The following is a 26752-nucleotide window of genomic DNA, read 5'->3' as shown; positions in this document are numbered from 1 at the left end:
AGGTACATTAAGATTTAAAAAAAAAAAAAAAAAAAAACTCATGTGTACCTACCTACCTATATCATCAAGTCTAACATGGAACTTATTATTATTTCTATGTGTTGGTCACATCAAATCAATATAGGTACCAATTTCAAGGTCCATAAGATTCATCTGTTGGCGCCAGAACATACAATAATGTCATAGTTACCAATAGGATGTTCAATAAAAAAAAAACTCCTGATGTCTATATGTCTTGAATAGTCTCCAGAGTGTGCCAGATATACTAGTAGTTCAATGAACTGGAGAAGTTACCCTGGAAAAAAAACCCCCCAATATATCCAAAAACCCATAGGCCCGGCCCGATTGAGAAAAAAAAAAAAAATCAGAAAATGCCCAAATTGGACAAACCGATCAAAAGTTATATTGAAACGAACATATGTAGATCTAGATGCCGACTTACAGATCAATAAAATTGAGGTTGGTGCAAATTGTCCGGACGTCCGGACGGTACCCGAGGAGAACTTTATCCTCAACACATAAGGTTCTTTTTCGGAACGGCTGGCTTTGTTCTATCCTGTCCTCGTTCTCTCTTCGTTTTTGTGATGATAAAACTTCAAAAAAAAAGAAAGAAAAAAATCTCAGATTTCAGATTTACTGAACACCTTATACCTCAATGTACCCGCCAGACAAGTACCTAGTTGACTATTTTTATTAGTTAGGTGTCGATTAATTCGCCCATCTCATCACCAGACATTATCACGTATGATTTAGAGCTTTTTGGTGCTATTATAGTCCTCAGTTTTCTTATTTCAAGCACCGTTAGCATTTGACTCATCTTCACACTATACCAAGGCAGTGGCGTGGAGTGAGATATTGAAAAGGGGAAAACCAATATAAATCCGTTGTGTAGGTACATAACTAGCAGGTTGCCCGTGCTTCGCCACGATAAAAATCATAACTCGAGATTAGGCTTGACTGCGACAAAATCCTCTCTTTTAGCGTATTTAAAACACCATTGGGGTATTCCAGCCAAATTTCATCTTTTTAGGAGTTGGGTTTCTGGGGATAAAGAGCGATTAGTGTGTGAATGGGGAATGGGTCTTGCTTTCATATGATAGTAAAGATGTCAATCTGTTGCTGGTCTAAGAATCCAGGTTGAATAATCACTTATTATTTTCACTAAGTGGTATAAGCACTAAGCTGTGCCTACCTACTTCCCCTATTTCCAAAGTTCTTTATTCCCCTAGTTTTCATGGAGCACACACCACTACAAGTAGGTGTAGATTCTTTATTCCTGTTATCCTGTTATTGATATCACTAATTTCCTCGTTGTCTTTTTTCATCGCGTATTTTATTCGTTTTGTCGCCTGTGGGAATCGAACCAACACGTGATTTAAATGAATGCTAGGTGTTGAACCGATTCATTGTTTGATATTGATTTGATCTGGTGCTAGGTGATGGCGCCTAGGTGCAGTTATAGTTTGAATCAGGACTCAGGATATAGGGGCTACTGATTTTATTCGATAAAATTTTAGTCAGTAGGTTTATCTGTTCTTTTTCACGTCTCTTATCCAGAGTGTCATAGCCAATATGTTCAATTAGAAGGGAGGATTCAATATACTCAGGATAGAGGGGATAAAAACCGTTTTCTTTTTTGAAGAGATACCGAATAAAACGTGATTGTATCCTTTCAATAGAATCCTTTGCTTTTTTGGTGGATGGTGTCCATATGACCGATCCATATTCTAAAGTTGAACGGACGTAAGCCTGATACAGCATTTTCATTGCATCTATATCCGTCATATATTGTGAGTAACGGATTACCATCCCCAGTTTTTTACAGGCCTTTTGTATTATTTCTTGTATGTGTGTATCAAATGAAAGGTTGTGACGGAATATTATACCCAGGTCTTTATACTGATCGGTGTATGTTATGGGAATGTTGTCAATGGTGTAAATGAAAGAAGTGGGTGAATTAGAAGAACGGTAGGACATGACGGAACATTTCTGGGGATGAAAGTTTAAACCGATTGATTTTAGAAAAGTACACAGTTCGTCCAGATCTTGCTGTAGAAGTTCACAGTCATTTAGCGACTCGATGATTTTATAGATTTTGAGATCATCGGCGTACATGTGGACTTGTGAATATTTTATATGTTTTATTAGGTTGTTATAGGTAAGAACGAACAACAAACTGCTTAATTTTGAGCCTTGAATAACCCCAGAGCTTGGTTCGATAGGGGGTGATATTTGGTTTAAGTATCGTACGTAAATTTTCCTGTCCCTTAAGTAGTTGGCAAACATCAGAATAAGAGGTTCAGAGAAACCTGCATGATAGAGTGCATCTAAAATAGCGTCATGATAAATTTTATCAAAACATTTTTCAATATCGGAATAGATACAATGAACTTCCCCAGATTTAGATATGGCACGAGCTGTGTAATCGGAAAACTCTATTAGATTATTAACCGTAGAGCGGCCCTTTATGAATCCATGTTGTGATGGGGAAACTTTGCTATAGACATAGGGCGATATTTTTTCGAAAAGAATGCCCTCGAAAATTTTGGAAATAACATTTAGATTTGATATAGGGCGATGGTTCTCGATTGCAATGTCGTTACCTTTCTTTGGTACAGGAGTTACAATCGACTCTCTCATTGGAGGAGGAATTTCTGAGAGAGAAAGACATGCATTAAAGATGTTTGTTAGGGGGTGAATGAGAACACTAGAACACTGTTTGAATATAATGGGCGGAATGCCATCAGGGCCCGGCGGCTTACGTGGTTTTAGGTTTCTTATTTCCCTCTCAACATCCGAGTCTGAAATGCTGTCGATATGGAAGTTATCAGTGTTGGTTGATTCGATGTCTGTACTATGTTTATATGTTGATGGATGTGGATTGTATGCACTTTTAAAATGTGATGCAAAACAATCAGCTATCTTGCATCTTGCATATCTACAGGTTGGTCTATGGGTAAAATAGAAAAAAAGAAAGAAAAATTCTGTAGTAATAGAAAGTAAAAAAGCTTCATAGGTGATCCAAATTCCCAAGTTACTAGGTGGGTATAGCTGCTTGGGAAGATAGTAAGGCACCTTATAACTCATGTTCCTAATTTCCTAATCTGACTAACACTGTTGGTCGAATTTTACAAACGATTCTAATGAAATTAATTGATTTGTTTTTTGGTCCAATTTCTGGTAGTGATTTCTCAATTCCAGTACGACTAGAAATCGATATGAAATTAATTGATTTGTTTTTTGGTCCAATTTCTGGTAGTGATTTCTCAATTCCAGTACGACTAGAAATCGATAGGTATCTTCTATTAATTTAGATTTGTTTTGTCTAAAATCCAAAGATAAATCCATTCATTTGATCGAATTCGTAGATATGTATCATTGCTCCTCACAATTCGGGTGGTCCGAATCAGAGGCTGAACTTTAATTGAAAGTTTGGAAATTTAAGAGAGAAGTTTCTAGACTATGTAATACCTGCTGGTACCTGGAACAATGCACTTATCAAATATCATAGTAATATATTATTGCTCCTCACAATTCGGGTGGTCCGAATCAGAGGCTGAACTTTAATTGAAAGTTTGGAAATTTAAGAGAGAAGTTTTTAGACCATGTAATACCTGCTGGTACCTGGAACAATGCACTTATCAAATATCATAGTAATGGGCGTTACGCTTTATTAGACTATTAGATTTAACTTTGCCCACTTTTGATATCCTGAATGGAAACCGAATGAAATGACATAGTAATGGGCGTTACGCTTTATTAGACTATTAGATTTAACTTTGCCCACTTTTGATATCCTGAATGGAAACCGAATGAAATGAGGTACATATGATTTTGTTAATTGATTTCTAGCAACAAAATTAAAAGGGATGTTTGTTTGTGTTTTCAATCAAGATTTACGGTTCGAGTTTTGTTTATGTTTTCAATCAAGATTTTGTAGATTTATACGGTTCGAGTGTCGATGGCTAAGCTGCCTACTGAAATATGATCTGTGAAATCTTATCCTTTGTAAGTTCACAACTTCCCACAAGGGAAAGCAAGAGTAACAAAAATATTTTACAAAGAGAACTGTGCGATCATACACAGAAGTCACTGGATTTTTTTCTTAAGAACACCATTTAAAACAAAAGAAATGTTTATCTGGAAAATCTACAAGAAGTAATGTACGTACCTATTACACGGATCACTATTGCTAGAGCTTAACCCATTCATGCACGGCTGTTGCATTATACCGTTGATAACCCTCAGTCTATATAATCAAATGTTGACTTCTGCGCAAACTCATCAAAAAATTGAAAAGAGTTTAACATTCGACAAGAGGTTAGGGTTCGATTCTCGGTCGACCAGGACGAAAATAGGGTAGTACTTATTCACATAATCAATTTATTCCACCGAAATTCTTTCATCTTACCCACTTTACTTGGGTTCCAGTCGATACTCAGTGTCGATCAGTCGATCGCCTTCGGTCGACTGTTGTTGAAGAGGTTTGATAGAGGGAACCTGTGACTGTTAAGGTCTTATTGTTCCGAAAGCGAAGAGAAAAGGAAGACAGGACAGGAGAACGCCAGCCGTTCCGAGAACGAACCTTATATCCGTTCAGGATAAAATCTGTCCCTGGCGGGAATCGAACCCGCTCGGTTGACTGTAGGTGCACCATAATATGACAACGAGGCAATCCATAAAACCATTAATTTTACAATGTGCAAAAGTTTACAAGATGCAACAGTTTCCAGCCATGTGTACCTCAGAGGGTTAATGAACCGAGCTTTTTACAGGCAAAACTGATCTTACGTTACCCATGTTGTTCATTGTATACGGTACGTGTACTGACTGTCTTCTGTCGCCTGTAGTGGTAATAGAGTAATGAACCAAAACACACCGTCACAAAACTACTGGGTTACCGAAACGTCAGTAAGTTTTGTTTTGATAGAAGTTTTAACGTCACTGTATATTTGCCAAGGTTTTCAGGGACTATGTACAAACAACCCGCCTACTTATGTACATCAACATCAGCCAGCTTAGTTAGCTTGGAAGGTCTGCCTTTTAAGCGCTAGGTCGCGGATTCGATTCTTGCCCGGGGCGGATTTTATCCTGAACGGATAGGGTTCGTTTTTGGAACGGCTGGCTAGCGCGCTTACAAGGCAGACGCTCTACCCTCCAAGCTAGCCTGGCGATTTTGATTTTCTTTTTCATTTCTCCACAGATGGACACCAAATATCCTCAATCTCTGTCGAGAGAATACTCAAACAGCGAAATTTAATACAGCCTTTGCAAGTCAATTAGCAAATGTTTCATCTCGATGAAAGTAAAAGAGCGGCTCTCTCTACTACTAGGTAAGGCACTACTAACTACTATAGCTAGCTACCTTTAGAACTTTCGATGAAGAATAAAGACATTACCTGAATTTCGATCTTGAAAATCAGATAATGCCAAGAGCAATGTAAAAAGGTAAAATGTAAAAACCAATCAGATTGAACTTCGACGTTTTGTCAACTTATCCATCCATATCTTTGCGTCACGTAATTGATATCAATATTATCCACTGGTGATCAATCAAGTCAGATCAATCACTCAAGTCACTCAACCATGAGAAGTTTACTCAACTTCTGACCAAAGGCAGGTCTCCACTATTGATAGATAGATACACCTGATTGGTAAGAATGGTAATTGAAGTCTAGTTGGAAGAAGCAAATTGAAGTCTACCCTATTGCACCATATTTTGACCGTGTTGTTGAACTTTTTTATGGACGAATAGGTTTACTATCTACCTCTCCTAGAGCGATCTAGCCATAGTCACCAAATGAACTTGATGGAAGTTCGAACTTCGAATGGTAATTGAAGTCTAGTTGGAAGAAGCAAATTGAAGTCTACCCTATTGCACCATATTTTGACCGTGTTGTTGAACTTTTTTATGAACGAATAGGTTTACTATCTATCTCTCCTAGAGTCATAGTCACCAAATGAACTTGATGGAAGTTCGAACTTCAATGTGAATAAAACTTTGACAACTTATCAAAAGTTTGCTTTTAAGAGCAAGTTTGACAAAAGACGTAGGCAAAGCAAAGAAAGAATGAAGACAGGATAGGAGAAAGCCAGCCTTCCGATAACAAACCTTAGGGCCTTATGGTAAAGTCCGTCCCGGGCGGGAACCCGCGACCTAATGCTTACAAGGCAGACGCTCTCCCCTTCAAGCTAACTAGTCTGGCGATTTTGATTTCCTTTTTCATTTCTCCACAGATGGACACCAAATATCCTAAATCTCTCTCGAGAATACTCAAACAGCGAGATTTAATACAGCCTTTGTGGTATCTGTCACTGACACAGTCGAATTGTAAAATATGTAAATTATTTCAAACTTCCTCAACAAACACATCAGCAGGATCACTTTCACTGATTTCAGCTCTTGTCGCTAATTTGACAAACGTGCAACAACCTCGCGGACACTTAACATCAGTGATATTGATACTGATGGATTAAAGTGTTGTTATCTCTCAGGGTGTCACATATTTCAGCAAACTTTATCTGTAGAGAGAGTTAGCTGCTGATTCCGGGTTACTTCGATAGGTTTAGGCTGGAAGACTATCAGCCTTTGTGTTTCATTTGTTTCAGTCTACAGGGTGTCTCTATGATCACATCCGATGGGGAGAAGCATTTGTCATCGTATACAGTGTGACCGATAAGACCAGTTTCCTCGAAGCACAATTTCTTCTGGGCAAGGTGGGCGAGATCAAACTACCGACCTATTTTTCCACCCTCCTCCTTGGAAACAAACGAGATCTGGATCATTTCAGGTAAAATACGAGCGCTTCACTAAACTTACTTTATTTTATTCCATTCTGGTTAAAACTGGGTATGAAAATTTGTCCTCATTTATTCGGGCAAACTTTATCTGTAGAGAGTTAGCTGCTGATTCCGGGTTACTTCGATAGGTTTAGGTTGGAAGACTAGAATGAAGAATACTAGAGATCACCTCCTTTGGATCTCATCTAAATAGAATTTGTACAGATATATCAAAAGGTTAAATAAAGGTCTAGGGTTGAATGATGAAATGTTAATAACTATACTTCTTAATACGAACGGAATAGGTTCTATATTTCAATCAAAAAATTTGCAACAGAGTTCCGGGTTTAAATAAAAAAATCTGGTGTGAACATCACACGACTTTCATTATCCTATTCAATGATAGCTTATTTGAGTGTTCTTTTACCCTAACTTTTACAATATCTCTAACCGTTTTGTCGCTATAGCTGAAAACCGCAAAAAACGGTCGAAATCTGTATTGAGTGTTCTTTTACCCTAACTTTTACAATATCTCTAACCGTTTTGTCGCTATAGCTGAAAACCGCCAAAAAACGGTCACTTTTACAATATCTCTAACCGTTTTGTCGCTATACGCTGAAAACCGCCAAAAACGGTCGAAATCTGTCCAAAAGCGGTCAAAATACCGCCAAGCGCAGCAACCATCTCAACCAAACGTTTTGTGTTGGATCCTTGTCACATTTGTGAACTGCACACCAAATTTCAAGTCTCTAGCTCATTCCGTATTTCCGTTCCCGAGATATTGTTAAATTACACCAAAAACCGCCAAAAAGCGGTAAAATTCCGCCAACCGTTGCACCGATCCTAACCAAAAGTTTCGTGTCGCATCCTTGTCACATTTGACATCTATACATAGCAAATTTCAACTTTCTAGCTCTTACCGTTCTCGAGATATTTTGTTTACAGACAGACAGACACACGACTGGAATAGGTAAATTTACATCAAGTGTACCTGTAATCAAAAGAGAACAATACACAAGTTCCATGAGGTTACAACATTATATTCTTGTAAGTTCAACAAGAAATGCATTATTTTCTTATTATTTATTACAATACATAAGTAAGTAAACCTACTTGATTAATTTGAATATCAATTAAGTTTTTACTATTGTCCAGAGGCATATTCTGTCATATGTGCCTATGCCTATAGGTTGCTTGTCATCCATCTACATCGTTGTAATCTGCTATACAAGCAGAACCATCGTGTAGGTAGCTAATCTAAAGGAGGAGCTTTTGTGAACACTAATCGAGAGTTACCAACCTCACTGAAGTTGTTAGTGCGATCGATCCGAGAATTGGCCGACTAGAAGGTGTCTGTGGGCTACTAGAGTAATCAAGTATTTGCATAACTTTAAATTTGAGATAAATAATGTACATATTACATAGAGCTCGTGGTAGAATATGTGTACGAGTATGTAGAATGTTATGAAGATATTACTGGCAGTTTGCTTATGTTTTGCCCTCGGCCTATTCTTGTGTCGTGTGCCTACTGACATTATAAAGGTCAAAAAGTTGCCCTGAAAATCGTGTCGCCATGAAGATAAGCTTTTTTGAAATAAAGAAAAAAGAAACAAACATGTAAACATGGGATTGATCCTATTAGTGGAGATGCCAAATTTCGTTCTTTGGGGATTTGTAAGTTGTAACCTTCGTATTGCAACTCCAGAGGATCATTCTTAATGGATTGTTTATTCTAAGTGGAGATGCCAAAACTCCAAATCTACGTGGAAATTATACAAACATAACTTAAAGTCTTAAACACTCTACCTATTGTCATTTTTTTTTCTAAGGCTGTGTCCACACGGCCGTCGACTATGTGTGGACACAGCTTAACGTATGTAAATGGAACATTCATAACATCATCTCACTGATATGTTATCTGTCACTGACACAGTCGAATTGTAAAATATATGTAAATTATTTCAAACTTCCTCAACAAACACATCAGCAGGATCACTTTCACTCATTTCAGCTCTTATCGCTAATTTGACAAACGTGCAACAACCTCGCGGACACTTAACATCAGTGATATGTTTATTCTTAGTGGAGATGCCAAAACTCCAAATCTACGTGGAAATTATACAAACATAACTTAATCACTCTACCTACTGTCATTTTTTTCTAAAGCTGTGTCCACACGGCCGTCGACTATGTGTGGACAGTTGGACACAGCTTAACGTATGTAAATGGAACATTCATCACATCATCTCACTGATATGTTATCTGTCACTGACACAGTCGAATTGTAAAATATGTAAATTATTTCAAACTTCCTCAACAAACACACATCAGCAGGATCACTTTCACTAATTTCAGCTCTCATCACTAATTTGACAAACGTGCAACAACCTCGCGGACTCAGTGATATTGATACTGAGGTATTAAAGTGTTGTTATCTCTCAGGGTGTCACATATTTCAGCAAACTTTATCTGTAGAGAGTTAGCTGCTGATTCCGGGTTACTTCGATAGGTTTAGGTTGGAAGACTAGAATGAAGAATACTAGAGACTAGAGATCACCTACTTTGGATCTCGTCTAAATAGAATTTGTACAGATATAATTATCAAAAGGTTAAATAAAGGTCTAGGGTTGAATGATGAAAGGGGTGCAAGTTCAAATCAAGTCATCTAATTTAGTATACAGAGAAATTCAAAGTTTGGAGTGAGATATCTGAACCGTCCCTTGCCTATAGCATAGTGAACTCCATTAACGACAAAAACGACATTTGAGAGTTTCTGACATGCTTCACAGTTAAAATTTCCATCTGGGAATTTGGGAGTAAGTTATTGACAATATTTGACACCCAACTCATCATCATTGGGTAGCAGTGGTAGCAGCCATGAGGCTCGTTTGCTGTTGAGCACCATGTTTTTCTGGTGTCTTCTGCCTTCCTTTTGAGGTACCGGACTAACCTGATCCAATCTAATAACGCGTGATTCCGAGATTTCAACAGAAACCTTGCGATCTACTAAAATATAACTTGGACCTCCCTGAAGACCTTCCACTCATCAAATCAAGATTTTTCAATTAATTTCTACTCCTCCTCCAAGTTGTTCATCAAGAACTCCAGTTCCTTAAAGTCCTAATTGAACTTCTAATTCAATATTGCACATCTTGTGGTTTGTTTGGTCGATACGCCCTAGAGATATATTTCAAATATTACTGGTAAACTGCTTCATTTTGATAACCTACAGGAGTTGACAGCTATTGCATATTCCTCAGGCCTCATACTTGAAGTCACTCGTATTCCTTAATGCTTGGACTTTGCTGATGGACTCAAATATAAATGCAAATTATTCTGAAGTTTGAACGCAAGCGATGTTGTGGCTCCCCCAGGTTTAATGCCATTCCTAGATTTCCTAGTGATTTCCTTCGAAGTTGATGAATCCAGGGTGATCTTCATTGCTAGTTGCTTACGGGGCAATCTGCTAGTTATCTTTGAGATTCAATACACGGCCATCAGTTTTGTCAAAATTGGGTCACCAAGTGAGTTTAAACTCCGTTTAGGTTTTAAACTCGGTTTAAACAATCAATCAACCAGATTACTTAATCCGAGAATTAAACTTGAACCGAGTTAAAACTTCAAACTCACTTTGTGGTCTCCGGCCTGAGGACTCCAAGACTGTGAGGTTAGTCTGCACGCGTAGACACTCAACTTTGAGTAGCGCGTCTAATGTCAGACGGGCCTGAGAGGTCTGAATCGTTGGGATTTTCAGGCTCATACCTTGATATCCGACTCTGATTTCAGTTCTTCTGCTTTCAGTAACGTTTATTGTTCATGTTCAATAATCTTATGTCAAAATTAAAGTTCATACGATTAATAATAACAGTGCATCTCTAGAGGAATCAGAAGCTACTAACATCATACCAGTATACTAGTAAGTTAGTAAGTGATCAGTGATCAAGTAGGTACGTTAAGGCGGTATTGCACGGAGGCAACATCCAGTACTGCTCCAGTGCAGTACTGCTCCATGCTTCAAAGCAACATGTAGCATACTGAAGTGAAGCATGTTTCAAATCAACATGACGCCTGCTGCAGTGATATCCTTCACGGCATCGGTATACTCCAAGACCATATAATATCTACCCAATGCAAAACTTTGCCTCATGTTGACCGTCGCGTCGTGTCCATTGATATGGTTTTGAAGCATGCTTCAGTGCAGCAAGGTACATATTAACTAAGCCTCAAAACAGTGTTTAGCGAAGAGCATAGTGCATCGAGCATCAGGTAGAGCTAAGTTCAAGTCCGATCCTGGCGCAGGATGAGGAGAATAATTGAGACGCATCACGAGAATCACGTGACCTGGATTTTGTTCTGACATCCAGCAATAAAATTCAGTGCCCCAAGCCACAACAAAAGTTGAACGGGATTTGAATTTAACGGTCAATCACGCTATCTATCCAATCAGATCTGCGTATTCCTTGTAATCCGGCAATAACGAATGGGACCTTGTGATTGGCTGACGATCAATTTGAGTTTGAGGACTTCGATTTTCTTACTTTTTCTCGTTCTATGTGGGTGACTGGGTGTCAAAGGTCACTTTGACCAAGTACCATATAGGTAGTGGTTAGGTGCCCACAGTTATCTTTAGTTGTTTTGTCTGCCTCTATAGTTGATTCCAGAGAATTGTTGACTTTCGCCTTGGAGGTGCCGTTGCATCCATTCTGGGGCGTCAATTTTGTGACCCAATTAACTTCTTGTTACAACAGCACTAGCGCAATGGGACTGTCCAACTCTAGCCCATATCAACAGTATAAATAAGGCAACTTTGCTAGGTATAAATCAAAATCAGAAGGTAAATCTAAGAAACTGCACGTAGGAAAGTAGGTAAGGTATGTACCAAGCTAGCCAGCTACCTAGTGAAGTGAAATACATAACAGAAATAGCGAAATTGTCAAGAAAAAAAATCATTCATCGACGCTCAGATGGTCTATTTAGATTACGCTTTTATTTAGATGGGAGGGGAGAGAGAGAGAGAGAGAGAGAGAGAGAGGGCTGCTACCATTGGAACATTTTTATTATCTTCCTCCTCTCTTAGGTTCTTCTCATTCTCTCTGTAATTATAATTAGGACTCTGCCGTAATAAATCTCACCCTTTAACCCTGTAGAACACGACAGCCCTTGTGATATGAAACAGGTAGAATTTACAGAGAGCAGTAGACTAATTTATTCACATGGTCCATTTTGACAAAAATCCAACTGCCTGCATTAAAAAAAAATATGATTAAATCACCTCTATTTTTTGCCTGAAGTCGAAGAGAGGAAGACAGGATTGGATAAAATCAGCCTTTTCGAGAACAAACCGTATCTGCTTACGTTAAAGACGTTAAAGTTCGGCCACGGGCGTAAATCGAACCCTCGACCTAGCTCTTACAAGGCAGGCGAGCTACCCTTTAAGACCAAGAAGATAACTAGGCTGGCTCTAGAGTTCAAATAAAGCAGAGATTTTGTTGCACATAAGATTGGAGATTTGGCATCTCCACTAAACATGAATACTGGCCAACTGCCTGCATAAAAATAAAATGATTAAATCACCTCTATTTTTGCCTGAAGTCGAAGAGAGGAAGACAGGATTGGATAAAATCAGACTTTTCGAGAACAAATCGTATCTGCTTACGTTAAAGTTGGGCCACGGGCGTAAATCGAACCCTCGACCTAGCTCTTACAAGGCAGGCGAGCTACCCTTTAAGACCAAGCTAACTAGGCTGGCTCTAGAGTTCAAATAAAGCAGAGATTTCGTTACACATTGGAATGGAGTTTTGGCATCTCCAATCTCCACTAAGCATGAATATTGAATACTAAAACTGAACTCTAAATGTAAAACAAGGAGCCTGAAAGGACCAGTCCTAAAAGAACCTCAAAGGGTTACTGGACGGGTGAAGAAGTTTTATAACTTGTAACAAGTCTCAAAAAATAAAAAGATCCTTGCAAGTCGCAGACACTCCCTCTCTGGGTGTTTAGAACTTTGAAAATTGATTAACTCTCTGTTTAAGTACCTACCATTCACAAGTGAGTAGCTATAGGTCTACATATAGATATTTCGTACAGGTTCATTGGATTTTAGGATTATTGAGATATTGGGAAAATCCTACAATGCTGCAGTGAGCACCAAAATTGTGACATAATAACACAAAGAAACTGAATTTTATTTTTTATTATTATTTTTTTTTAATAGTAGCAATAGGACACGATAAGTTGTTCTCAGACTTCGCCATCTATTGGACTTCTATGTAGAAAGCTAATAGCGGCGCGGCTATAGGATGTTGAATACACCAGTTTCCAATGGCTCACTGAAGTGAAGCAATGTTGTGCGTGGCTGGTCATCTCTCCGGCGACCTTCTGGCAATCGCGTGCCTTGTTTTCCCGACCTCACTCAGGCGGGGTTTGGTCAATGTGAGAACTGAGGCCTCAGTTGTGAAAAGCGACCTGAAACCCCTGTGACTTGCATTTAGTTTGTCTGTAAATCTGACTGTCTGTTTCACTATGATTCCCTAACGGTTTGTTGGATGAATTTTGATGTTTTGTTTTATCCATAAAGGAAATTTCTTTATTAGCTTTCGGACTCGATCGGTCTTTGGGTGTCCCGTAGTAGTGTTCCTTTTTCAGAGTGAGTTCTGCAGTTCATTGAACCACTAGTTCAAAGTTAAAATCATTTACGTCAAATTTAAAACTTCATGATGGTAGGGAGGATACACACGTTTGTCCCAAGGGCAATCCTTATCACACTTTTTTATGAAAGAAAAATATTGAATTTATTGTTTTAATATTATTCTTCATTCTTACTATCTGTCGGATTTATTTTGCCCTGGATATTGAAAACAATAAAAAGTAAAGTTTATCTTTCATTTCTCTCGCTCTCCCTGTTTCTCTCTCTCTCTCTTCCTCGGTAATTATTCAAATAACTTAGGTACCTGTAGGTATTTCTTAGTTCTTACTAAAAAGAGAACACTTGAGTCTTAAAAGGTCCCTAAAAAGTCATTTTCTTCCGTTACCTAACTTATCCTTTCTTTCCTTTCTATATGCTATATGAAATGCTATGTGAAAAGACAGGAGAACAGTAGTAAACTTACGTGATAATTTAAGTCCTTTCTCCTCTAAAAAGTTCACCAAATATTCAAATTTCAAACGAACGGGCTTTAAATTCAATACATGAAATACATCATCTCAGAGTATTATCTTTGGCAAATTTCCGAAGTAACAAATGGACTTTATTAAAAACCAATTGTTTACAAGTTGAATACCTAAAGGTCAACACTGGTCTTTCTTTTTCAATAAAAATGACAATTTCTTTCTCTTTTAATAAAAACTACAATGAAAACCTTCTTATTTCTTAACCTTTTCTCGATTCAGGTAAAACTTTTGGCTATCAAGATCAATCTGAAATGAAACTTGCATTAGTATTAAACCTTTAGTATTAGTATAGGTACATTAATATCCTGTTCTGAATCTGTACAAGTAGAAGTTCTCCTGTTTCTTAAATGCATGAGATATCTTATTTCTATCAATAAATTTCCAACCTTTTGAAAAAGCCAAGTTCTGCTCCGGTTCAGTGTCGTAGCTAATGAATTCTAATAAGAGAATCATTGAATGAAGCTGTAGGAACGGAAGGTAATAAGGAGATAGGTACGAGTGTGTACGTGCATGTAGCTAGGTAGGTATCTAGGGACGAATTCGGAGCGTTGAAACATCGGCTTCAATGGACTTTAACGAGTCTTAGCATACCCCTAATCAGATGGGCTGAACGAGATACAGATCCACCATCAACACCTAATTAGGTGTTGATTTTGGGTCAACACAAGAAAACAGAAAGTAACCCGCAAATGAGCGACTTTTTTTTCCTTTTTTGTCGATGGTGGGCATCGAATCAATGACCTTCTGCATTACAAGCAAGCGCGTTACTTATACTGGTCTTTCTTTTTCAATAAAAATGACAATTTCTTTCTCTTTTAATAAAAACTACAATGAAAACCTTCTTATTTCTTAACCTTTTCTCGATTCAGGTAAAACTTTTGGCTATCAAGATCAATCTGAAATGAAACTTGCATTAGTATTTTAGCTTTAGTATTAGTATAGGTACATTAATATCCTGTTCTGACTCTGTACAAGTAGAAGTTCTCCTGTTTCTCATACGATCAAGCATGTAGTACTGCAAAGCTTGATCCTTTAGTATACTTCCAGCATTGGAATGACTTCTCCCACCACACCACCCCACAACAAGCCAGGCTTGACAGCAACCATACAGTTGATCAACTGTAGGCCATACAAGCTGAGTTACCCTGGCCTCTATCAGATTATTTAATGAGATAATTGTAGGTATATGTTGGTACATTTCTGATCAGATAAAACGGTCTGACAGGCGACCTGATGAAAAATCTGATCGTCTGTAGCCACCCTGGGTTCCGAGGTAGACTAGAAGCAGACAGAGAGAGAGAGAGAGAGAGAGAGAGAGGGCAGCTACCATTGGAACATTTTTATTATCTTCCTCCTCTCTTAGGTTCTTCTCATTCCCTCTGTAATTATAATTAGGACTCTGCCGTAATAAATCTCACCCTTTAACCCTGTAGAACACGACACCCCTTGTGATATGAAACAGGTAGAATTTACAGAGAGCGGTAGACTAATTTATTCACATGGTCCATTTTGACAAAAATCCAACTGCCTGCATAAAAATAAAATGATTAAATCACCTCTATTTTTGCCTGAAGTCGAAGAGAGGAAGACAGGATTGGATAAAATCAGCCTTTTTGAGAACAAACCGTATCTGCTTACGTTAAAGTTCGGCCACGGTCGTAAATCGAACCCTCGACCTGGCTCTTATAAGGCAGGCGAGCTACCCTTTAAGACCAAGCTAACTACGCTGGCTCTAGAGTTCAAATAAATCAGAGATTTCGTTGCACATAAGATTGCAGTTTTGGCATCTCCACTAAACATGAATACTGATAATTTCTACTCCTCCTCCAAGTTGTTCATCAAGAACTCCAGTTCCTTAAAGTCCTAATTGAACTTCTAATTCAATATTGCACATCTTGTGGTTTGTTTGGTCGATACGCCCTAGAGATATATTTCAAATATTACTGGTAAACTGCTTCATTTTGATAACCTACAGGAGTTGACAGCTATTGCATATTCCTCAGGCCACATACTTGAAGTCACTCGTATTCCTTATGCTTGGACTTCGCTGATGGACTCAAATATAAATGCAAATTATTCTGAAGTTTAAACGCAAGCGATGTTGTGGCTCCCCCAGATTTAATGCCATTCCTAGATTTCCTAGTGATTTCCTTCGAAGTTGATGAATCCAGGGTGATCTTCATTGCTGGTTGCTTACGGGGCAATCTGCTAGTTATCTTTGAGATTCAGTACACGGCCATCAGTTTTGTCAAATTGGGAAAAGCCAGCAACACGTCTTAGACGGTCACCCATCCAGTTACCAACCACGCTCAACGGTTGCATCCTTAGTGATCCTTGGAGCACATCACGAGTTCATGACCCACTAAGATGTTTGTCCTCTGGGGAAGTAGGTACCTGATTTACACTAATCCTCTATGTCTAGTGCAAGATAGTGCATACAGCACTATTATTCTATTTAAAAAAAAAAAAAAAAAAAAAAAAAAAAAAAAAAAAAAAAAAAAAAACTCATGTGTACCTACCTATATCATCAAGTCTAACATGGAACTTATTATTTCTGTGTTGGTCACATCAAATCAATATAGGTACCAATTTCAAGGGCCATAAGATTCATCTGTTGGCGCCAGAACTCAAATTGGCATATCTTCATATTCATACAATAATGTCATAGTTACCAATAGGATGTTCAATAAAAAACTCCTCATGTCTGTATGTCTTGAATAGTCTCCAGAGTGTGCCAGTTATACAAGTAGTTCAATGAACTGGAGAAGTTACCCTGGAAAAAAAAAGCCCAATATATCCAAAAACCCATAGGCCCGGCCCGATTGAGCAGAAAAAAAGTTCAGAAAATGCCCAAATCGGACAAACCGATCAAAAGTTATATTGAAACGAACATAGATGCCGACTTACAGATCAATAAAATTGAGGTAGGTGCAAATTGTCCGGACGGTACCCGAGGAGAACTTTATCCTAACAGATAAGGTTCTTTTTCGGAACGGCTGGCTTTCTCCTATCCCGTCCTTCTCTCTTGGATTTCGGGACGATAAGACCTTCAAAAGAAAGAAAAAATCTCAGATTTACTGAACACCTTATACCTCAATGTACCCGCCAGACAAGTACCTAGTTGACTATTTATTTATTAGTTAGGTGTCGATTAATTCGCCCATCTCATCACCAGACATTATCACGTATGATTTAAAGCTTTTTCGTGCTATTATAGTCCTCAGTTTTCTTATTTCAAGCACCGTTAGCATATTTGACTCATCTTCACACTATACCAAGGCAGTGGCGTGGAGTGAGATCTTCAAAAGGGGAAAACTAATATAAATCCGTTGTGTAGGTACATAACTAGCAGGTTGCCCGTGCTTCGCCACGATAAAAATCATAACTCGAGATTAGTTTTGATTTCGACAAAATCCTCTCTTTTAGCGCATTTAAAACACCATTGGGGTATTCCAGCCAAATTTCATCTTTTTAGGAGTTGGGTTTCTGGGGATAAAGAGCGATTAGTGTGTGAATGGGGAATGGGTCTTGCTTTCATATGATAGTAAAGATGTCAATGTGTTGCTGGTCTAAGACTCCAGGTTGAATAATCACTTATTATTTTCACTAAGTGGTAAGTAGAGAAGGAGAGGAAGGTATAAGCACTAAGCTGTGCCTACCTACTAACTTCCCCTATTTCCAAGGTTCTTTCTTCCCCTAGTTTTCATGGAGCACCCACCACTGCAAGTAGGTGCAGATTCTTCATTCCTGTTATCCTGTTATTGATATCACTAATTTCCTCATTGTCTTTTTTCATCGCGTATTTTATTCGTTTTGTCGCCTGTGGGAATCGAACCAACACGTGAGTCGAACGAATGCCGGGTGTTCAAGCGATTCATTGTTTGATGGTATTCAAAAATTGTAGTCATAAAAACAAAAATTAGAAAAATAAATGTGAGCAGGTGGGCCAATAAATGGTACGTTTTTTAGGTGGGTGAATAAATGGTACACTTACCCTATATATATAAAAACGAAATAGTTGATGCTTCTGCCAATTCGGCTCTCACAGAATATTCAAAGGTAGAGGATTGGTTCAATACCAAAACCATCCATCAGACCATCAGTAACGAAGCACGCGGCAAACTGTTCCGGTGCGGTGTAGAGATAATTTTGAAAGTGAAAATTTTCTACTTAATTGATTGTTCCTCCCTAGAATTATTCTAAAATTACACTGTACAGTTAGCAATAGCATCAACTTCTGAATCGCTCATCACCCTACAGATGATCATGAAAGTCATCTAATTTAGTATACAGAGAAATTCAAAGTTTGGAGTGAGATATCTGAACCGTCCCTTGCCTATAGCATAGTGAACTCCATTAACGACAAAAACGACATTTGAGAGTTTCTGACATGCTTCACAGTTAAAATTTCCATCTGGGAATTTGGGAGTAAGTTATTGACAATATTTGACACCCAACTCATCATCATTGGGTAGCAGTGGTAGCAGCCATGAGGCTCGTTTGCTGTTGAGCACCATGTTTTTCTGGTGTCTTCTGCCTTCCTTTTGAGGTACCGGACTAACCTGATCCAATCTAATAACGCGTGATTCCGAGATTTCAACAATAAGAAACCTTGCGATCTACTAAAATATAACTTGGACCTCCCTGAAGACCTTCCACTCATCAAATCAAGATTTTTCAATTAATTTCTACTCCTCCTCCAAGTTGTTCATCAAGAACTCCAGTTCCTTAAAGTCCTAATTGAACTTCTAATTCAATATTGCACATCTTATGGTTTGTTTGGTCGATACGCCCTAGAGATATATTTCAAATATTATACTGGTAACTGGTAAACTGCTTCATTTTGATAACCTACAGGAGTTGACAGCTATTGCATATTCCTCAGGCCTCATACTTGAAGTCACTCGTATTCCTTAATGCTTGGACTTTGCTGATGGACTCAAATAAAATTTTCTACTTAATTGATTGTTCCTCCCTAGAATTATTCTAAAAATTACAGTGTACAGTTAGCAATAGCATCAACTTCTGAATCGCTCATCACCCTACAGATGATCATGATGAAGATCATATTACGGTATTCTTTGTAGCTCGTTTGGTTCTGGAGGTGCAACACGATAATGATAAAGATTATCGATGATCAGAGGTGCTTGTTTATTATAGACTCGGGCATCAGTACATTCAGTGCATCATAATATGAATGAGAACAAACTTTAGACTTTGGTGTGTGTGCAGATCTTAAGCTCCATCGTCGATCGACGCGCCGGATCGACTATTATGTGTGGACATAGCTTTAGGCCTGCCACACATTGGAAGCGTATTCGCGCGATGCCCCCTAAAAATCCAAATGTGTGAAAATGATCTCAAACTGGAGTTGCTCGACTGAGGCCGGGGGCCACCAAGTGAGTTTAAACTCCGTTTAGGTTTTAAACTCGGTTTAAACAATCAATCAACCAGATTACTTAATCCGAGAATTAAACATGAACCGAGTTCAAACTCACTTTGTGGCCTCCGGCCTGAAGACTCCGAGAGTGTGAGGTTGGTCTGCACGCGTAGACACTCAACTTTGAGTAGCGCGTCCAATGTCAGACGGGCCTGAGAGGTCTGAATCGTTGGGATTTTCAGGCTCATACCTTGATATCCGACTCTGATTTCAGTTCTTCTGCTTTCAATAACGTTTATTGTTCATGTTCAATAATCTTATGTCAAAATTAAAGTTCATACGATTAATAATAACAGTGCATCTCTAGAGGAATCAGAAGCTACTAACATCATATCTACCAGTTTACTAGTAAGTTAGTAAGTGATCAAGTAGGTACGTTAAGGCGGTATTGCACGGAGGCAACATCAGTGCTCCAGTGCAGTACTGCTCCATGCTTCAAAGCAACATGTAGCATACTGAAGTGAAGCAAGTTTCAAATCAACATGACGCCTGCTGCATCTCTATAGAGGAATCAGAAGCTACTAACATCATACCAGTTTACTAGTAAGTTAGTAAGTGATCAAGTAGGTACGTTAAGGCGGTATTATACGGAGGCAACATTAGTGCTCCAGTGCAGTACTGCTCCATGCTTCAAAGCAACATGTAGCATACTGAAGTGAAGCATGTTTCAAACCAACATGACGCCTGCTGGAGTGATATCCTTCACGGCCGGCAGTGCGCCAGGCCAAGTTCCGGCCTGAGCACGCCAGTGTGTATATTACACGAAGCATTTCGACGCATTTTTACCCCTATCATATATCCTTCACGGCATCGGTATGCTCCAAGACCATATAATATCTACCCAATGCAAAACTTTGCCTCGTGTTGACCGTCGCGTCGATTGATATGGTTTTGAAGCATGCTTCAGTGCAGCAAGGTAGAGCTAAGCGACGACAGAGGCAAGCGACGACTTCAAACCGCATAGAACTGAGAGCAAAAAGCTCTATGCGCTATACTCTCAGCTGCACTCTGTTCTGAGTGTACTTGCGCCTTGATGTTACCTCCTCCTAACTACTAGCTCCGTGCTCCCGGGCATTATTTCAAGATCATCCTCACTGCCACTGCCACTCTAAACTTTCTACCCGGCGAGAAAATCCAAGCCGGGGATTTATGGGACTTTCTATTCTTTCTGAAATCTGGTCAGAGTCTTCAGGAGACCTGGAGGCTACTGGGTAACTCGTCATCTGCGTTTTGGACTGTAAACATCTAATCGCCAGCCTAGTTAGCTTAGTTGGTAGTGCCTTGTAAGCGCTAGGCCGCGGGTTCGATTCCCGATTTCCCGCCCGAAGTTCAAGTCCGATCCTGGCGCAGGATGAGGAGAATAATTGAGACGCATCACGAGAATCACGTGACCTGCCCATAAGTCTCCTATCTATTGTTGTTTGCATTCACCAATCTCTTCAGTACCCATCGGTGATGATTACTTATTTTATACACCAAGCCCATAAGTCTCCTATCTATTGTTGTTTGCATTCACCAATCTCTTCAGTACCCATCGGTGATGATTACTTATTTTATACACCAAGATTTTATTCAAGGAGAAACTTTCAACAGTGAATCCAACATGTATTTCTATGGCACTGGTGGCTGGCGAGGTGTTGTGTTAGAGGTTAAGCTGTGTCCAAACATAGTCGACCGGTCGTCGATCGACATCGATTGACGAGGTGAATCTTTGTTGTCGAGGCAGTGTGAACGGTTTCAGTCGACATCGATCGACACAACCGCCGTCGACTGAGCGTGGACACCGCTTTAGAGGACTAAACCCCCGATGTCAGCTTGTCCAGTCGACCGGTCGTCGATCGACATCGATTGACGAGGTGAATCTTTGTTGTCGAGGCAGTGTGAACGGTTTCAGTCGACATCGATCGACGCAACGGCCGTCGACTGAGCGTGGACACCGCTTTAGAGGACTAGACCCCCGATGTCAGTTTGTCATGCAGGCACAAAAAGGTCCCATAAGTCTCCTATCTATTGTTGTTTGCATTCACCAATCTCTTCAGTACCCATCGGTGATGATTACTTACTTTTATACACATTTTATTCAAGGAGAAACTTTCAACAGTGAATCCAACATGTATTTCTATGGCACTGGTGGCTGGCGAGGTGTTGTGTTAGAGGTTAAGCTGTGTCCAACACATAGTCGACCGGTCGTCGATCGACATCGATTGACGAGGTGAATCTTTGTTGTCGAGGCAGTGTGAACGGTTTCAATCGACATCGATCGACGCAACGGCCGTCGACTGAGCGTGGACACCGCTTTAGAGGACTAGACCCCCGATGTCAGTTTGACCAGTTTGTCCGAACCCAGAAGAGGTTCCACGATCTATCTCAAAGGACAGCAAAGTTCAAGTCTGATCCTGGCGCAGGATGAGGAGAATAATTGAGACGCATCACGAGAATCACGTGACCTCTCTTTAAAGGTTTGTTTGCGAGGAGGTTTTAGGTGGGTAAGATGTTTATTCAATTTAGTTCTGGAAGGTAAGGTAACTACTAGGTAAGGTAAGTGAGATGCTTATTCAATTTAGTTCACTCTAAATGAACTTACCTATATAGGTGCCAGTCACTTTCAACTTAAAACAAGTAGTGAGTGCAATGCTGAAATCACTGGAATAGGTAAATTTACATCAAGTGTACCTGTAATCAAAAGAGAACAATACACAAGTTCCATGAGGTTACAACATTATATTCTTGTGAGTTCAACAAGAAATGCATTATTTTCTTATTATTTATTACAATATACATAAGTAAGTAAACCTACTTGATTATTTTGAATATCAATTAAGTTTACTATTGTCCAGAGGCATATTCTGTCATATTATGTGCCTATGCCTATAGGTTGCTTGTCATCCATCTACACCGTTGTAATCTGCTATACAAGCAGAACCATCGTGTAGGTACCTAATATTGTAAATGTTACAACAGAACACCCAAATAAGCACCATTCAATAGGATAAGGAAAGTCGTGTGATGTTCACACCAGATTTTTCAGAGTGAGTTCTGCAGTTCATTGAACCACTAGTTAAAAGTTAAAGTTAAAATCATTTACGTCAAATTTAAAACTTCATGATGGTAGGGAGGATACACACGTTTGTCCCAAGGGCAATGCTTATCACACTTTTTTATGAAAGAAAATTATTGAATTTATTGTTTTACTATTATTCTTCATTCTTACTATCTGTCGGATTTATTTTGCCCTGGATATTGAAAACAATAATAAAAAAAAGTAAAGTTTATCTTTCATTTCTCTCTCTCTCTCTCTCTCTCTTCCTCGGTAATTATTCAAATAACTTGGGAGAAAAATATTGAATTTATTGTTTTACTATTATTCTTCATTCTTACTATCTGTCGGATTTATTTTGCCCTGGATATTGAAAACAATAAAAAAAAAGTTTATCTTTCATTTCTCTCTCTCTCTCTCTCTCTTCCTCGGTAATTATTCAAATAACTTAGGTACCTGTAGGTATTTCTTAGTTCTTACTAAAAAGAGAACACTTGAGTCTTAAAAGGTCCCTAAAAAGTCATTTTCTTCCGTTACCTATCTTATCCTTTCTATCTGAAAAGACAGGAGAACAGTAGTAAACTTACGTGATAATTTAAGTCCTTTCTCCTCAGATTATTATCTTTGGCCTGTAGGTATTTCTTAGTTCTTACTAAAAAGAGAACACTTGAGTCTTAAAAGGTCCCTAAAAAGTCATTTTCTTCCGTTACCTAACTCTTATCCTTTCTATCTGAAAAGACAGGAGACCAGTAGTAAACTTACTTGATAATTTAAGTCCTTTCTCCTCATATTATTATCTTTGACAAATTTCCGAAGTAACAAATGGACTTTATTAAAAACCAATTGTTTACAAGTTGAATACCTAAAGGTCAACACTGGTCTTTCTTTTTCAATAAAAACGACAATTTCTTTCTCTTTTAATAAAAACTACAATGAAAACCTTCTTATTTCTTAACCTTTTCTCGGTTCAGGTAAAACTTTTGGCTATCAAGATCAATCTGAAATGAAACTTGCATTAGTATTAGCTTTAGTATTAGTATAGGTACATTAATATCCTGTTCTGAATCTGTACAAGTAGAAGTTCTCCTGTTTCTTAAATGCATGAGATATCTTATTTCTATCAATAAATTTCCAACCTTTTCAAAAAGCCAAGTTCAACTCCGGTTCAGTGTCGTAGCTAATGAATTCTAATAAAAGAATCATTGAATGAAGCTACAGGGTCAAAAGTAGAACGGAAGGTGATAAGGAGATATTAGGTACGAGTGTGTACGTGTGTGTAGCTAGGTAGGTATCTAGCTATCTAGGGACGAATCCGGAGCGTTGAAACATAGGCTTCAATGGACTTTAACGAGTCTTAGCATACCCCTAATCAGATGGGCTGAACGAGATACAGATCCACCGTCAACACCTAATGAGGTGTTGAACTGTAACTGCTATGGTCTTATCGTCCCGAAATCGAAGAGAGAAGGAAGACAGGATAGGAAAAAGCCAGCCGTCCCGGGAACGAACATTATCCTATCAGGATAAAATCCGCCCCGGGCGGGAATCGAACCCGCGGCCTAGCGCTCACAAGGCAGACGCACTACCAACTAAGCTAACTAGGCTGGCGTACCTAATCTAAAGGAGGAGCTTTTGTGAACACTAATCGAGAGTTACCAACCTCACTGAAGTGGTTAGTCCGGAGGACTTTCAGGGGTTAGGGGTGCAAGTTCAAATCTTAAGTCATCTAATTTAGTATACAGAGAAATTCAAAGTTTGGAGTGAGATATCTGAACCGTCCCTTGCCTATAGCATAGTGAACTCCATCAACGACAAAAACGACATTTGAGAGTTTCTGACATGCTTCACAGTTAAAATTTCCATTTGGGAATAAGTTATTGACAATATTTGACACCCAACTCATCATCATTGGGTAGCAGTCATAGCAGCCATGAGGCTCGTTTGCTGTTGAGCACCATGGTTTTCTGGTGTCTTCTGCCTTCCTTTTGAGGTACCGGACTAACCTGATCCAATCTAATAACGCGTGATTCCGAGATTTCAACAGAAACCTTGCGATCTACTAAAATATAACTTGGACCTCCCTGAAGACCTTCCACTCATCAAATCAAGATTTCTCAATTAATTTCTACTCCTCTAACACCTAATGAGGTGTTGATTTTGGGTCAACACAAGAAAACAGAAAGTAACCCGCAAATGAGCGATTTTTTTTCTCCTTTTTTGTCGATGGTGGGCATCGAATCAATGACCTTCTGCATTACAAGCAAGCGCGTTACTACTAGACGAACCGTGTCATTAAATACATAGGGTAAGTGTACCATTAATTCGCCCACCTAAAAAACGTACCATTTATTGGCCCATCTGCCCACATTTATTTTTCTAATTTTTGTTTTTATGACTACAATTTTTGAATAGCACTGGTTCGATAGCAGTCTAAGCGCGCTTACAAGGCAGACGCTCTACCCTCCAAGCTAGCCTGGCGATTTTGATTTTCTTTTTCATTTCTCCACAGATGGACACCAAACATCCTAAATCTCTCTCGAGAATACTCAAACAACGAGATTTAATACAGCCTTTGTGTTTCATTTGTTTCAGTCTACAGGGTGTCTCTACGATCACATCCGATGGGGAGAAGCATTTGTCATTGTATACAGTGTGACCGATAAGACCAGTTTCCTCGAAGCACAATTTCTTCTGGGAAGACTTATGTGGCGTATGGTACAGGTGGGCCAATAAATGGTACGTTTTTTAGGTGGGCGAATAAATGGTACACTTACCCTATTTTGTTTCATATTATCTACTGACTTTTTTATTTTCTCCAGACATCTTTACACCCTAAACACACCACTGTACCGTCTACCTCCTTCATTCATCTATTCATTCGTCCTAGTTTTACTTCTCTCTACTTAGTTTCAACTATTTAACAGTTCGCCCTGGGGCTGTGTTGGTCTGGTGGGCGAGATCAAACTACCGACCTACTTTTCCACCCTCCTCCTTGGGAACAAACGAGATCTGGATCATTTCAGGTAAAATACGAGCGCTTCACTAAACTTACTTTACTTTATTCCATTCTGGTTGAAACTGGGTATGAAAATTCGTTCTCATTTATTCGAGTGTTGGTCTAATAATTCTATTTCTAATTGTTATTGCTCCTCAGCCTGAACTTGCACATGTATAGGGGGTTTAGAAATACAGAGGAGGTCGATTGTCGATTCCCCCGATTTCATACCGATTCCCCCCGATTGCAAAATTTGAAGCCTCAAGGGTATGCTTCTATTCTTCTATTCCCCTTCAAAACACTTCTAATTAAAATTCTACAAATTATCATCTTGATACGAGGGGGAATGAACATGCTCAAGTTTTCTACCTGTACACAAAAAATCGGTGGAATAGAACATCCAGTCCATGGCAACCCTAAAAAATTATCGGGGGAATCGAACATCGTCTTTAAAGGTTTGTTTGCGAGGAGGTTTTAGGTGGGTAAGATGTTTATTCAATTTAGTTCTGGAAGGTAAGGTAACTACTAGGTAAGATGCTTATTCAATTTAGTTCACTCTATGAACTTACCTATAGGTGCCAGTCACTTTCAACTTACAACAAGTAGTGAGTGCAATGCTGAAATCACTGGAATAGGTAAATTTACATCAAGTGTACCTGTAATCAAAAGAGAACAATACACAAGTTCCATGAGGTTACAACATTATATTCTTGTGAGTTCAACAAGAAATGCATTATTTTCTAATTATTTATTACAATACATAAGTAAGTAAACTTGATTAATTTGCTACTTGATTAATTTGAATATCAATTAAGTTTACTATTGTCCAGAGGCATATTCTGTCATATGTGCCTATATGCACAATATATTCTTGTGAGTTCAACAAGAAATGCATTATTTTCTTATTATTTATTACAATATACATAAGTAAGTAAACCTACTTGATTAATTTGAATATCAATTAAGTTTACTATTGTCCAGAGGCATATTCTGTCATGGAAGAAGCAAATTGAAGTCTACCCTATTGCACCATATTTTGACCGTGTTGTTGAACTTTTTTATGGACGAATAGGTTTACTATCTAGTATCTACCTCTCCTAGAGCGATCTAGTCATAGTCACCAAATGAACTTGATGGAAGTTCGAACTTTAATGTGAATAAAACTTTGACAACTTATCAAAAGTTTGCCTTTAACAGCAAGTTTGACAAAAGACGTAGGCAAAGCAAAGAGAGAATGAAGACAGGATAGGAGAAAGACAGCCTTCCGATAACAAACCTTAGGATAAAGTCCGTCCCGGGCGGGGATCGAACCCGCGATCTAGCGCGCTTA

General features: G+C 38.8%; 1 protein-coding gene across 1 annotated transcript in view; it reads left to right on the top strand.

Annotated features, from left to right (window-relative positions):
• Nucleotides 1-6609: 6609 nt before the first annotated feature.
• LOC108253339 (ras-related and estrogen-regulated growth inhibitor) overlaps nucleotides 6610-26752 on the top strand; it is a gene marked incomplete at its 5' end in the record, with an annotated part of 32509 nt that continues 12366 nt past the window's right edge. The window contains 1 exon segment of the mRNA XM_026828967.1: nucleotides 6610-6791. Coding sequence (XP_026684768.1) covers nucleotides 6610-6791 — 182 coding nt within the window.

Source organism: Diaphorina citri, unplaced genomic scaffold (genome assembly GCF_000475195.1).
Source record: "Diaphorina citri unplaced genomic scaffold, Diaci psyllid genome assembly version 1.1 scaffold1621, whole genome shotgun sequence".
NCBI classification, from domain to species: Eukaryota; Metazoa; Arthropoda; class Insecta; order Hemiptera; family Psyllidae; genus Diaphorina; species Diaphorina citri.
This window is presented reverse-complemented; position numbering and strand designations above follow the sequence as displayed.